Genomic DNA, 15,810 nt, shown 5'->3' on the forward strand with positions numbered 1-15,810 from the left:
GTGACCTTGGGGGACAGAGGCACCACATTTCAGACCCTCCATCATTTATCTGAAAATAGGATCCTAAGTAGCTGGGAAACCTGTAGCAGAGGTTAACACTACAGGCACCAAGGTCAAGACAGACCCAGACTCATATAGTTCAAATCACAGCTACTTACTTGGTGAGCTTTGGGTAGTACCCTCACTTTCCTCACCTGTGAAATGGGTCTAATGATCCCTTTCCTCCTTCAGAAAGTTCATCTGGGAACTAAAGGAGCTGACCCTGGTGATAATGGCTTTAAATACTCAGTTCATCATCCAACAAGTGGCTCTCTTTGCTCCCTGAATACCATCAGCGACCAGGTGGCAAACGAAATGGGTATTGTGGGCAGTATGTCTTCATGAGTGAGCTTCTGTACTGCCAGAGAAATGTTACTGATCCCTCCAAATAAACAGACGGGAGCTGATCTGCTGCAGTGCACAGCCAGATCTTTATTCTATTTGAGCTAGCTGGGACCCCAACACACTGCTGTCACGCAGGACAGTTTGGGTGGCAGCGGCGGGGCCTCAAATGTCTATCAGACAAGGCTTTAGAGTAAGCAGCAAGCAGGGAGTACATTTTCGAGCATCTAATCAGAAAGCTACTGTGGTCTCTAACATAATTGGTTGGCACTGCTCCCATCTGCATTGGTGGCTGTTAGGCAGGGACTGGGCTTGTAAACTGGGGGTGCATGTTTGTTGGGAGAATAACCTGGAGACGCTGGTCTTGTTGAGGGTGTTATAACCTGGAGATGTTAGTCTTGTTGGGGATTAGCCTAGAGACTGGAGCTAGGCTCGGGTTTTGTTGGGGAGCTACTTGGAAACTAATGCTAGGTAGCAGCCTCTTCGTTTACCTGAGTTCACACTTAGGTCAGGTTCTCTAAAATGAAAGATTTGGCCTCTCACACTTGTGATGCAGGAGAGGGTCAGCCCGGTGCCTCTCAGCACTGATCTCTGGGCACACTCTGCTCTCTCACTCCCTTGCAGATCTGTGCCATCATCGGTGGGACCTTCACTGTCGCCGGCATTCTGGACTCCTGCATCTTCACAGCCTCAGAAGCGTGGAAGAAGATCCAGCTGGGCAAAATTCACTGACATCCTGCCCAGCCCAGTGACTGAGGACCAGGAACCCTGCTAGCCTTGCCTCCAGCATCCTGTCTCCTGCTGCCTTCTCTGGCCCAGCGTGTATGGGAGGAGGGAGGGGGGGTGATGGTAATGGGTGGCACCAGGTTCCGCAGCTACCTCTCTCCCCAAGTTTTAGATAAATTAACACTGCCTGGAGTCATGGCGTCCCTTGCCCTGCAGAGCCCCAAGACCCGGTCAGGCATGGGGAGGTACTCCAGGGATGCTGGTGACCTCTCGTGGGAAGTCTTTTCTCTGTTAGGGAATAGCCTAGAGTCCAAACAGACAAGCTTTCAGACAGGCTTTGACAATCTCTAAGCCCCCACCATTTGGACACGCTAACAGCCTGATTTGTCCTCCCCAGCAGCCAGCTGCGCTCTCGGCCTCAGGACCAGACTGCCCAAAGGTACTGCTGCTTGGCGCTTTCTACATGGAATGGTACTTGTCAGGGAAGCCTGTAGACACGGCACTATAGCTGGAACTTGCCTCTGCCTCATTGCTTCATGCCCAACCTAAAGCCCGGGTCTCGTCTCCTACCCCAAACCTGCTTCTACGAAGCAGATGCCCAATTGCTTGGCAGAATGGTGGAGACTCAGATTTGCCCACCAGTCCTGAGGCAGCTCACAGGTGCCCCTTCCTCTCTTGTCTTTGCTCTTCTGAATCCCCCACCAATGTGCCTCAGCTGCTGTGCTATGCGGCAATAGCATTTCTTGGTGAAGGGGCTGGTTCCCATTGCAAAGCCCCCCCCCCCCCCCCTTACATTCTGCAGTGCCAAGGGATAGGGCCATGAACTGGAAGGTTATCCTTGGAAGACCACATAAGGCACAGTTTGTACACTTCTGTCCAAACCAGAAGCATCCTTCCCCATGAACCACAAATGATCATGTCTTGACATTCACCTTTGGTCCCAAGGCCTTAGCTGGGGAAATGAAGCAGGCCAGCTTCTTCTCTCTGCCCCTCTACCTTGCAGGCTCCCAAAGGATGCCCAGCATCTGGGACCCACTTGCTGTTGAGATCCCCTGTTAGCTGAGTACATGCCAACTCATTCTTAGCCCCAGGGGGGCTCCAGTGTCTCCCCCACTTCCTCCTGAGGTAGATTCCTTTCCTGTTCCCCTCTCATCCTTCCCTTTTTTTCCTAAAGGGAGGGGCAGTGGTCCAGGCATGAATTCCATGCAGAAAATTTTAGCTATGCTCTCATGTCCAGAGAGAGAGAGAGAGCCGCGGGTCTGGGCTTCGTTTATATCGAGATTGTTTGCATACTTTTGTAATGAAAGGGCGTCTCCAGTAGGAAGTGTTGGGGGTTTTTGTTTTTAAGTAATCTCTTATGGGTAGCTGGATTCTCTGCCGTTTGTAATTTTTGCCTCTGATTCCAATTAGCAAAACTTCCCTTTTTATATGAGTTGACTCTTACTGTGTATGTAAAGTGCCCCTGAGTTATTTCTGGTATCTGGCCATTTGGCTAGATTTCTTATCTTTTTTTTTAAACATTCTGTTCCACAGTTTAAGAAACCAGTCCCCTTGGTGTGTGAATCTGTTACCTGTGGAGGGTGGGGCAGGGTGGGATGGGGCAGGAACTATGTGGCATGCGTATGAGTTGGAAGTCCCACTTTTGTGAGGACACAGGGGATGTCAGTTTCCCATGGAAGAGATGACTCTGGCCTGTTGTTCTTGTAAAGGTATTCTCAAGGGGACTTATGTTTTGATTCTTTCCCACCTACTGGGTTCGATTAGATATTAAAAGGCTGCTTTTCAAAAGTGTTGCTGTGACTCTGCCTTGGTAGTGGCTGGGTAGCCCAGAGGTCCTGAGTTCAATTCCCAGCAACCATATGGTGGCTCACAACCATCTGTAATGAGATCAGATGCCCTCTTCTGGTATGTCTGAAGACAGCTACAGTGTATATAATAAATCATAAAAATAAAATAAAATAAAATAAAGACCCACTAACAAGCTGCAACCACCCCCCAACCCTCTACCTCCAAACAACCAACAACCACCTACAATGCCTCTAGCATTTATATGCCCTCTGAAATGCTCCCAGAATTCCAAATTGCAGAAATGAGCTGCAGTGGCGAAACCCTGCCTCTGCTAGAGCATGAGGCAAATCACAGTCAGCTGCTGTGGACAGTCCAGAGCAGTGTGGACCCCTGGGGTCAAAGTGAAAGCCCATTCTTCTATTTTTGTGTTCTTAAAGAAACCAAAATTTCAAAATTGTCACCACAACTGCCAGTCCAGACGACCCACGAGATGGGAGAATTAGTTCCCGCGTTGCCATGGGACATCATGTATGAGTGTATACACACACAAGTAAATACAGAAATGAAATACGATTTAAGGGCCAGTGGGATAGCTCGAGTGGTGTGCCTGTTGACCTGAGTTCAATCCTTGAACCCATGTAAAGGTGGAAGGAGAGAGATCATCAGAGTTTGTCCTCTGACTTCAGTGTGTGTGTCATAGCCACCCTCCCATATAATAATAAATGCATTGTACTTGATTCTAAAGCTGGTTTCGGGCTAGAGGTATAGCTCAGTGTTAGAGGACCTAAGCTTATCCCTGCCCCTCCCCCAGCATCGAAACAACCAAAGAAACCTGGTGCGAGCTTCTACAAGGTTCATTATCTGAAGATAGACACGGTAGCGTGCCAATGTGAGCAAGACCTCGTAAAGGAGAACATCTCTGAAGACCCTTTTTCCTCCCCACCGCTGCTCTCTGACAGTTCTTTGCTGGTGAGGTCATGCATTTCATTCTAACCCATCACTGGGAGGACTGGGCATTCTCAGCATGCCAGGAAGAAACAGAGGCGTAATTACACCCTAGCCACACAACTAGCAGGTGGTAAAGTTGAAATTCCAACTCTGAAGAAACACGGGGGGGGGGGGGGAATATGCCTCAGCCCCTACGTCATCAGAGGATCAGAGCAAGAGGGCCTTTGTCTCTTTTGTCTTTTTTCCCTTTGAAATAGTGGTTCTCGACTTTAGTAATGGCGAGACCCTTTCATACAGTGCGCACGTTGTGGTGACCCCCTCAACCACAAAAATTGTTTCTGTTGCTATTTCATAACTGTAATCTTGCTGCTGTTATAAATTGTAAATACTTTTGGAAGGAGAGAGTTGCTAGGGGGGTCGTGGCCTACAGGTTGAGAACTGTGGCGTTAAACCACCCTTTGAGAGAACTGGACTATAAAAGTGCACTTCCGCGTCTCCTATCAAACTCAGTACAGGCTTTGTGGAGATACCAAATAAATCACTACTTGATTGGACATCGGAGAAAACCAGCAGGGAAAGACCTGAATGTGCAGTAGATGACTGAACAAAGGAGCCAGAGAGTGAAAGAGCTCACACCCATGAAGGTCTGCTGTAAGGACTCTGGGCAGTCATGCTGGCAGCCTTTTCCAAACCCTTCCGACCTGGACAGGCTGACCGTGGGTGGCATTCCAGCCGGGGCTACTACAACTTTAACCACAGCAGCACGCCTTGTCCAGACGGAGCCTCCAAATGTCAGAGGCTTCTAGAATAAAGAACTAAACAGGGACCCTGCAATCGTCAGAGCTCCAGTAATACTAGTTTTGGACCATATCTCTTCCGCATTACCAACTCTAATAAACTAGGAGTATGCGCAGGATCAGTGTAAAGGTGGCTTTTCGGCTTTGGGCAAGACATCTTTTCTATATCTTAGGGTCTCCATTTGTTAAGTGAACATTACAACCTCATATCCAGAATCTGGCACGAAGTGGGCTTCAGCCCGTGCACCGTGATTGGGAGGGCTAGAGACGATGAACGAATACTTCTTTGCACAGGATCATTTCTTTGGGGGTTTCTAAGATGAAAATAGTGAAAACTGAAAGCTCCCTCCCTCTCTCTTCGCTACTACAGAGCTCAGGGACGGGCCTTTACAGGGCAGGTACCGCCTTCATAGCTCAGGCCCAGCCAGGAAGGACCAGGAGTTCGCTCCCAGGGGATGCGCGGCGTGCCTCAATCTGACGAACCTGCAGGTGGCGCCCGCGCTTCCAGCAACCTTCCACCAGAGGAGGGGCAGAGCTCGGTGCAAGGAGGAGGAGGTGGGCGTGGGCGGCTGCGGACTCAGGACCGGGAGCTGGTTCTCTCCCAAAGCTCTCAATCAGGTAATACACAAATTCAAAATAAACAGTAGAGAACGCACGCTTCACACTGTCGCCAGCGTGGCGCATCGCACATTATTTCCATCAAACGGTTTGCATCATGGTGATTAGTTGTTGGGGTCTGAGTCCTGAGTGCCAGTCCCCCTAAACGTGAAGAGGGCAGTAGACGCCAGGGTTGTCTTTCGGACTATCCTGGAGTGAGCCCCACATCTGATGTTCATGGGAAGACTTGTTATAACTGCTGTGTGCCAGACGCGGTTCTGAACACTCTGGGAAAGTCGTTTAATTCTCACAACAACCTACTAAGATCACACTCATTCTACGGATCAGAAAATTGGGACTGTGAAGCTGGCAGTTCCCAGGTCTAGCAAGAAAGACACACTTGGGACCAGGTATGACTTTATGATCTAAGCAAGGGCTAGGGAGCCCAAACATTGGTTCTCTCTAAAAATCTTGGAAGGTGAGAGAACACTCCTTTAAAAGTTCCAATTTGGGGGACTGGAGAGATGGCTCAGTGGTTAACTGCTCTTCCAGAAGTCCTGAGTTCAATTCCCAGCAACCACATGGTGGCTCACAACCATCTGTAATGAGATCTGATGCGCTCTTCTGGTATGTCTACATAAAATAAATAATTATATTTTTTTAAGGTTCTGATTTGAGGGGCAGGGAAGTGTAAGTCAGTGGTAGAATATGTACTAGATTCAATCCCCAGCACCAATAAATGACATTCTGTTTTAGTTTAAAATAATCCAGATATAACCCTGACCTTTGGCCATGTGTTTTTTATAGCATTGTTGTCGGGCCCAGAGTTTTGCATATAGAACTTCTTACTAATTCTGAAGAAGCCAGTCAGATGGTTTTTGAAAGGTGTGTCATGGTGTTTAAAGAATTTGGACAATGTACAGTCAGCCTGCCACATGGGTAGGTTTCACCCAAATTGAACCAGACACAAGTGGAAGATATTTAGATATTTTTTAAAGCTCATCTATACTGAATATGTACAGCTTTTTCTTTTCATGTCCTAAGCAATACAGTATCAAAACTCATACAGCCTTTACATTGTACTAGTTACAAATATAGACATGATTAAGTCTGCAGGAGGACATGCATAGGATGTGCATATGCATATACACATACAGCTACAGTGTACTTATATATAATAAATCTTGAAGAAGGAGGAGGAGGAGGAGAAGAAGGAGAAAGAGAAGAAGTTGCTGAGAACCATCTCAAGGGCAGGCAAGCTGCAATTCTCAGCTGCGGCCAGGAATAGAGGTCATTAAAGTCAAAGAAAAGGTCTAAAAAAGCAGCAGGCTAGGCAGTGGAGGTCTTAGTGCAGCTTGTGCGGGGTGGGGTGGGGTAAAAGGATTCGGGAAGAGCTGTCTTCTGGGAATGATGCCCAAGGTGTCATGGCAAGCAAGGTCGGCACTTTAGCCATTTACTAGGCATTATCTCTTTCCTTTGAAAATTTAAATCTTAAAGAGGGGTAATTTGTAGTGCAACCCTTTCTTAAAATTGATGTATCATCACGGGAACAGGAGGTGGGAGGCCGAGCAGATCACCATCCTCAGTGGTACCCGAGTCAGCTAATGCCTAAGTACCCAACAGAATCTGTCCTGGTTGGTTGGTTTGTTTATGAGGGTCTCATACAGTCCAAACCAGCTCGTACTGGAATGATCGGAATGAGATATCAAGCCGTGCTAGAAAGGGTCCCAAAGCCCTGGGTTCGGTCCCCGACACAAAACCAGAAACTGAAGCCAGAGAAGCATTGATGAGTTTCTGTTTCAGGCCCTACAAAACGGTTCCATTAGGGGTTCCAGCCTGAGGGGTTCTGCCTCCTCCGCTATCCGAGAGGCCATGCCCAGACTCAACTCCAGCCGCAGGGGGCGCTGTTCCGCTTTCCTGCGGCAGGAAGCAGAGACTCTTCTGTGCTTGGGCTACAGGAAATGTCATTTCCGGGCCTGCGCACGCCACCGGAACCGGAACCGGCGGGTGAGTAGCGGTGCTTCCTCCAGGACCCAGAACCGGCCCTGGCCTACCTCCTGAATCGACCTTTGCAGGCGATCACCAGGCAGTTTCATCCTTTGGTGACCACGGACCGCAGCATAAGCCTCAGACGCCATTTCAATGCCCCGTCCCACGTGCTCCGAAAGACCATGTCTTCCCCGCGGTCCAAGGAACTGCGGCAGAGGTAGAGCGTCTGCTCTATGCCCTTCGCAAGGACGACAAGGTACCTGCAGGTACATCCAAGCGTCCTTGAATTCTAGTTATCCAGGGGCATACAGCTCACACATTCACCCCATTAACATAAAATCCTAGGAGTCGCATACCCCAAAACCTCAATCAAGGCGGGCAGAGTGACTGCAGCAGTGCTGGACCCCGGAGTCACTACTGTTCCTGCCCTGCCTAGGAGCGTTCATTTCTTCGATGATGGAGATACAAGAGTGAAAACATCTTTCTCAGTTTAGCCCACAGGCCTTTAGTTTGCCAAGTATAGCTCATGATACCTTTGAAGGAGAAAGCGTTGTAGTGCCTCTTGAGTTTAGCGGAATTGGTAGTCAGGGATCTGTAGGAGTTTACCATGAAATGACACTGGATAGATGCGGCAAGAAAAATTAGGAGTATGCACTGCTCTTATGGAGGATCTGAGTGTAGCTCCCAGCACCCATGTCCTACAGCTCACAACTGCCTATAACTCCAGCTGCAGGGGGGATTCCATGCCTTGGCCCCATGGACATTGTAGTCATATGACATACACAGACGTACATCATTATACACCTTTAATCCCAGCACTGAGGAGGCAGAGGCAGACACATCTCTAAGTTTGAGGCCAGTCTGGTCTACAGATCTAGTTCCAGGACAGTCAGAACTATATAGAATCTTGAAAAACCCTGTCTTGAAAAACCAGTGTGAACCTGAAAATATTTTCCTTATTTAAAGGAGAAAGTCAGGAGCTTTAAGGCCATAGCAACCTTGGAAACTGCGCTCCTTTGCAAACAAGCTGGAAAATTCATACTCTCTTCTTTCTCCACATATTCTTCCTGCTCCTGTTCTGTTGCCCATTTCTGGCTTCTCAAAAGAGCTTTCTCCATCTGCCAGGCATGGTGATCAATGCTTTTATTCCCAGCACTCAGGAGACAGAGGCATGTGAATCTCTCAGGCCAGCCTGGTCTACAAAGCAAGTTCCAGGATAACAAGGAGACCTTGCTTAGGCTGAGGTTACCAGTAACCTGTGTAGCTAAATCCAGTGGCCACATTCATTGGAGGTGATAAGCATGTTCATGCTTAACAATGCTTACAATGTCTCAAACTCCTCTTCTGGTTATGTCTCTCCTCTGATCCCTAACTCCTAGAGTTCAAGGCCTGAGTCTGGTGTAATATTTCTCTTTGTTTGGTATTCTGTGCCTACATACATACACCAATAGGTAGCATTCTGTTCTCCAAGCTTAAGATACGTGCTCTGTGGTAGCAACTCCACACTTTTTGGATTTAACTTGAGACACAATGTCATCATTTCACTTATACTGGGGTTTCTATTTGCTTATTGTGCTGGGAAGCAAGCCTGCTAGGCAGGCACCCTGCTGCTGAGACGGGCTCAGACGTCTAGAGCAGTCTTGGCTCTCACTTCCCGGCTGCTTCTAAAATCTAATGTTCTTCTCAGCTTCTATGTCTTAAGTGACACATCTCACCAGATGTCAATGACAGTCACTCTCACATCGTGGGTCTCCCTGTAATCCCGACACTCACTGTCCTATTGTGACAAAAGCTATTTGTATCAGCGTAGTCACTTCTCACATCTCCTTTTCTGATCAGTGATGACACTTGTGTATTTACTTGTTAACTCTTTACTTCCTCTCATACTTAAGCCCCATGTGCCAGAGAGCCATCTTGTTTGTTAGCTGGTTTCAGCCAGAGCCTGGCTCCCAAGGGCTCTGTCAATACTTGTCGGATAGGGAAAAAAATGATTAACTAGATGAATATAAAAAGAATGATATAAAAGAGTTTATGCGTGTGTGTGTATATATATATATATATATATATATATATATATATATATATATATATCATGTATGTGTATATGAATTGTGTTTTCATTTAGGTAGGAAGAAACTGAAACTCAAGTTAAATAATACAGAACACGAAGCTGGAGATTACTCTGGATTCGGATCATCCTGAGTACTGGAATTATGGGCAGTGCCAGGGCCTGTGAGTCATAAACACATTCCCCACCGCCAACTTTACTCCCAGCCACAGGGCAGTTTTGTGGTTGTGGTGCTGACATAAGACATCAGGTAACCAGCTACCTCTGTCTGCCAAAACTGTTTTGTTCAGAAGTTTATATGTTCAGCCCATGTGTTTCTGAAAGCTTTCTCCTCGTGCTGTGCTGTCTGTCCATCCTAGGTGGTTTGAGGACACTACAAAGGTCAGCAGGTTAGCAAGGTAGCCCAAGTGATGTCATCTACATCAATTGGGTACAATATAAGAAGGCCAAGGGTACAACTGTACATGGATATTGTCATAGGGTTTCTATTCCTGCATAAACATCATGACCAAGAAGCAAGTTGGGGAGGAAAGGGTTTATTCATCTTACACTTCCACATTGCTGTTCATCACCAAAGGAAGTCAGGACTGGAACCCAAGCAGGTCAGGAAGCAGGAGCTGATGCAGAGGCCATGGAGGGATGTCATACACTGGCTTGCTTCCCCTGGCTAGCTCAGCCTGCTTTCTTATAGAACCCAGGTCTACCAGCCCAGGGATGGCACCACCCACAATGGGCTGGGCCAGGGATGGCTCCACCCACAGTGGGCTGGGCCCTCCCCCCTTGATCACTAGTTGAGAAAATGCCTTACAGCTGGATCTCATGGAGGCATTTCCTCAAGGGAGGCTCCTTTCTCTGTGATAACTCTAGCTTGTGTCAAATTGACACACAAAACCACCAGTACAGATACCTAATCCAGCAAAGTAGGGATTCCCTGGCTGGGCGAGGACATGTCAGAGCTTTCTGAACAGGCGGTCGTGTCCAGGCAGGCTTAAGCAGCATCAACAAGGCTCTAGAGCAGGAGTCTGCATCCTGTGGGCCAAGATCCCACACGGGTTCCATATCAGGTATTTACATTAAGATTCACAACAGTGGCAACTTTACAGTTACGGAGTAGCAATGAAATAATTTTATGGCTGAGGGTCAGCACTACATAAGAAACTGTATTAAAGGGTCACAGCATTTAGAAAGTTGAGGACCACTGTTTTAGAGGTGCTTCTGTCTTGCCATTCTTGATGACCCCATAGCCCCAGGCGGATGGCAAGAGGGTCCACGAATTCTAAGTACCACTTGTTCACTGAGACGGGTCCTGAGAGAAAAGGGCAGAGCTCTTGTCCCAGACCTCCCCACCCAGATAAGAAGCGCTGTTCACCTGTTCACTCCCATTTCACATGCAGGATAAACCACCTTCTCCGAGCTTCAGATCTGTAAACCGCATCGTTAGCATCTTGTCTTCTTAGTTCCTACCGTGTTACCCAGTAGCTGGTGAGAATCCAGGTTTTTTTCTAAGCAGTGCATCTTATCAACACATCACTGCACTGTGGGAACCTCCCAGAATCCAGGGTCCTGAGGCTGATTGGCAGGAGGTGCCCAAGGGAGGGCCCACTGCTGGCAATTATGGAGGTTATAAATTCCTTCCACTTACAACTCATGTCTCCTAACAGGTGGTTATCACCGGGAAAGAGAAAGGCCAATGTAAGGAGCTCACTGAGTTCTGGAGTGAACATAAGTGTTGTGTGCCTCAGGGTCTGACCACAGAGGCCTCACGTGGCTTCTTTGAAACTTTGTGAAGTGTGTCTGAGGCATTTCATTGTCCGCCTGTTTTGCTAGTGACTCTGTAAATCTTCTCCTGCACTTTTGATGATTTACGAATAAAAATTGGAAGCATCTCCTAATTCCACGTGCATTTGCATTATTTTATAAATAAAAGCCCAGATCCCTTCCTAACCATATGAACCAAGTCACTTACAGGCCTTGACCAGATTCCCTTCCCCGGGGTCTACACTTCCTAAATATGTTTTCTAATATGAGTGTTCACCCGCTGGAGCTAACTCATGTTGTGTCCAGATTGTAAATACCCCGAAGAGACCACCAGGACCCACAATTCCGATGTAAGCTCATGAGGAACTTTATTCAAGCTGGAGCTTGGGCCACCAACCACCTGATGGAACAGGAAGGAGAATGAACCCCCAGGTCTGAGTGAAGGGGGTTTATAAAGGAAAACAAAAAGCCCACAAGCAGGGGTTTCCGAGCCTTGGCATTGCATGAGAGGGTAAAGGAATGTTGGTCTTTCGGCTGATTGGTTTACAGCATCTGGTTAAACCACAAGGAGGGAGTATCCGTCAAAAAGGAACATCTTGACCTGGGAAAGGCTTGTTTTCTTAGCCCACTCTGTTGTTATCAGGCAGCTGCAGCTACTTTGCCAGGGACATTTTGTGATTTTTTTTTTCTCAAACCTTAAGGGAGGGGGCCGTGCTTCTCTCTCTCTAAGGACAAGTTAACTTAGAATAGAGTCTTTAAGAACAAAATGGAGTTTATTCTGCTACCATAGTCTCTTCAACTCAGAACTAGCAACCTGTGCTGAGATTCAACCCTTACTTTGTCCTTGTATTTTTAGTTTTTACCCAATTCCAGCATTTACAATGTGAGATTCCAGAGAATGCCTATCAGACCTGGTTGCATGGCACCCCCAGTCCCTCCTGTGTGGGGCTGAGGCTTGACCGCTCCCTGCCGGCTCCCATTTGCATGTAGATTTTAGACTGTTAAATTTCAAGATTGAGCTTTGCAATAGATGTGAAATACTGTCACCCCAGGAAGCCATCCTTTGATCAAAAAGCTTTAGACCGGACCTTGAGTTTGTCAGACATACGCAAAGCAACAATTGATAGGCCTGAAGCACACACCTTAAACGTCAGCACTGGTGGCACAGGCAGTCGGATCTTTGAGTTCAAGGTCAGCCTGGTCTACAGAGAAACAGTATCAAAAAAAAAAAAAAAAAAAGATTGAAAGCAAGAACTCTTTTTTGTTTTGCTTACTTTTTCATCAGTTATTGTGGTTTTTACATAAGGCCTATGCAACCCTAGCTGGCTGGCCTTGTCCTAGTCCTAGCCTCCAGAATGTCAGGGGAATAGATGTGCAGTGCCTGTTTTTAAGGCTGTGAACATTGAGGTATCATTCACTCAACTCGCTGTGTGAGGGGGATTACAAATGGAGACAGTTTTAATGAAATAAGTACCTTTGGGGTCCGTGGCCAAGGTTTTTAGGAGACTTCTGCTCAATTCTGATTTCTATCAGCTTTGATATCCAGAGCTTTTCACTTCCTGTGAAAATACAGACAAATCAGCACCTCGCTTATTGCCAAGTGGTAGAATTTTTTTTTTTCTTTAAGCCTTTACAGTTAACATGGTGTTTTATATGGAATTTTGAGGCTTCTAACACATTAGTCAGTTTCTTCATTTCCTTGGGATAATGGACCCGGCAAGGCCATATGATTGGATATTACTAATATATGATAGTTTCTGATTGTCTGCCACAGTCGCATAAATAATAAGGTTAATTCTGAACTATCAGGAATAAATTCAACAGTTTCTTAATGCAAAACAACTCTTTCTGCATATTGAGGGTCAGTAATTATATGAAGAGCTTCAGGAGCATCTAATACTACCATAAGAATTACGTACAGCTCTGATTTGTGAACTGAAACATATGGGCTTTTGAATTACTTTGGTCATTTTGTCTGATTTATAATCTGCCATTCCCAACTTATTGGCATCGGTATAGAATGTAGGTGCTTCAGGGATTTTATAATATGTGGGAAAATCCAATTTTTTTTTATTATATAAAGATGCTTACTTTTAGGATATCTGTTGTCAGTTTCTCCCAAACAATTGCTATAAGCTCTTTGCCAATCTTCATTGAATACCCAATAATGGCATAATCTCAGCATTAGTAGAAGGTATTACAGTATCTGTCTGATCTGTTCCTGACAACTGATTCCAAACATCACACACTTGCAGAAACTATCTGCAGCTGGCAAAACCACACCCCTGCTAGAGCATGAGGCAAATCATCAGCTGCTGTGGACAGTCTTGAAGCAGCCCCACACGCTATACCTGGGATTAAAACAAAAGAGCGTTCTTAGAATATTTTCTGTGTTTAAAAAAAAAAAAATCTAAAATTCCAAAGTTGTCACTAGATTCAGTCCACAAGCTTTTCCCTTGGATCTCATGTCTAGACTGCCACCTGAGGGTTCTACCTACTTTTATGCTGGTAGTATCTCTTCAAATAACCTGATCAAGAAAATCCTTTGCAGGTGTGTCCAACTGTCTTTCAGTTAATTCCTAGGTTCCGGCAGGTTGACAACCAACGCAAAAAGCCACCGCACAACCTGGGAGTTTAGGAACAGTGTTCACAGATGTGGCTGCTGTGGGCATGCTGCCTTGAGTTGTTGTTTAACACGAGGCTATGTTCCTCTGTCACAGATTTTCACACGAGCACACACAACCCAGCCTGCCCCATATTCCTCAGAGGGCTAACGTTATGACTGATATCTTAGCGACTGTTGCAGTAAAGAGACACCAAGACCATAACTAAGGGAAAGCGTTTAACTGGTGCTTGCTTATAGTCTCCGAGATTTAGGCCATTACCATGGTGGGAAGCATGGTAGACAAACATGGTGCTAGAGAGGCAGCTCAGAGGTCTACGTGCAGATCCACAGGCAATAGGGACAGGGACAGAGACTGAGAGGCGACCCAGCTTTGGCTTCTGAAAACCCCAGACACCACCAGCAATGACTCATTTCTTCTACCCAGGTCACACCTCCTAATCCTTTCAAAAAGTGCCACTCCCTGGTGACTAAGTATTCACATCTATGAACCATGGGGGGGTGTCATTCCTACTCAAACCAAGGGCATCCAGGGAGCCACTTGTTAGTGTGATTTGTGGTCTTTGCCTGTATGCTGAAGCAAGGGCTGAGAAGCACAGGAATGAAGTGGCAGTGCCAAACAGTTGCTACCAAAACATGCAGGGGCGAGCTTGATGCAGACACACGGGATTCCTGAGCTTCACCATGCGGGGAGGGGGCTCGAAAAGAAAGCAGAAGGGAGAGTAGAGAGTTGGCCCAGCAGTTATGGCGATTAAGAGCATGCAAGGTTCCTGCAGAGGACCCCACCCCCACAGCAGTTACTGGTGATCTCTGGCCTCTGCAGAGGTACACATAATCTCACATGTGCACCTATACAAACACGTGCATTTAAAATACATCTTTAATGATTTTTTTTTTAAAGAAAAAAACAAAGCTGGGCGGTGGTGGCAGACACCATTAATCTCAGCAGTCAGGAGACAGAGGCAGGCAGGAGCTCTGTGAGTTCCTTGGTCTACAGAGTGTGTTCTAGAACAGCCAAGGCTATGCCGAGAAACCCCGTCTTGAAAACCCAACTGATTAAACAATTATTTAACAAATTAAAACATGTGATCTTGAAGTGACTGGGAGATAAATTTCTCCTTCCGGCCCCACTGTGGTCTGCCGTGAAGGCTGATATAGAATGGGCCACCTATACTTGGGTTTTGTGGCTTATTTGTTATGTTGTCTTTTGTATGTGTCATGTAGGCCTCTTCCCCCTCCACCATTTTTAATAGATTTTGTCACTTAAAAGAAGAAACTTCATGGCTAAAATAATTATCATATAGGGAAGGGGCTGGAGAAATGACTCATTTGTTGCTCTTGCAGAGGTTTGTTTCCCAGCAACCCCCATGGCAGCTCTCACAACCATCTATAATTCCAGTACCAGAGCATCCAATAACTTCTGATTTCCAAGGGCATTGGGCATACATTTGTTGCATAACATACATATAGACAAAACATATTTACATACAATACATCTTTTTGTGGTTTTGTTTTTCGAGAGAAAGCTTGGCAGCACTTGCTTGTAATTCCAGGCCATGGCAGGAGGATGCCGGGGTCAAGCCTGTCCTGGACTCTGTAGTGAGACCTAGAGTTTGTTTGAACTGTAATGTAACAACTGCTTGAAAACAGTCTCGAAGAAGCTGCCTTTTCCACGTCAGTTCTGGCTGATCTCACCCTGTCTTGTCTGCTCAGTTCCGAGGCACCGTGGTTCAGTGGGCACACTCTAGGTCTGGTATGCACAATGGTGTAGTGAGCACATTCTATGTCTAATAAACTCCCAGAGACAGACAGCTGAACAGTGCCTAGTCTTCAGGAGCAAATTGTAGGCACCTGCAAACTTATGACATTACAGTGTCACATCGTCATCTTCAAATCACACAACTGAGTGACAGTCACCCATCCCTATCCCTGAAAAAAGGTTTTAAGTATGTTTAAGATTCTGTGCTTGGCCACATCCATTGCTATCCTCTGCCCACAGGCTGGACACCGAAAGTTTTGAACAAGGTCATACAGACACACAGATGAGCTAACAGCATGAAATGGGCCTTGATGGTGCTTGGCTTGGGACCTAAAAAAAACAAAACAAAACAAACAAACAAAAAAAACCCAAAACG

At 46.5% G+C, this 15,810-nt stretch overlaps 1 protein-coding gene across 1 annotated transcript in view; it reads left to right on the forward strand.

The window, feature by feature from the left end:
* ERGIC1 (endoplasmic reticulum-golgi intermediate compartment 1) overlaps positions 1-3,457 on the forward strand; it is a 92,835-nt gene extending 89,378 nt beyond the window's left edge. Inside the window, exon 10 of the mRNA XM_080942189.1 lies at positions 1,006-3,457. Coding sequence (XP_080798315.1) covers positions 1,006-1,113 — 108 coding nt within the window. The 3' untranslated portion in view covers positions 1,114-3,457. The remainder of the gene's footprint in view (positions 1-1,005) is intronic.
* The last annotated feature ends 12,353 nt before the right edge of the window (positions 3,458-15,810 follow it).

Source organism: Micromys minutus (genome assembly GCF_963924665.1).
Source record: "Micromys minutus genome assembly, chromosome: 31".
NCBI classification, from domain to species: Eukaryota; Metazoa; Chordata; class Mammalia; order Rodentia; family Muridae; genus Micromys; species Micromys minutus.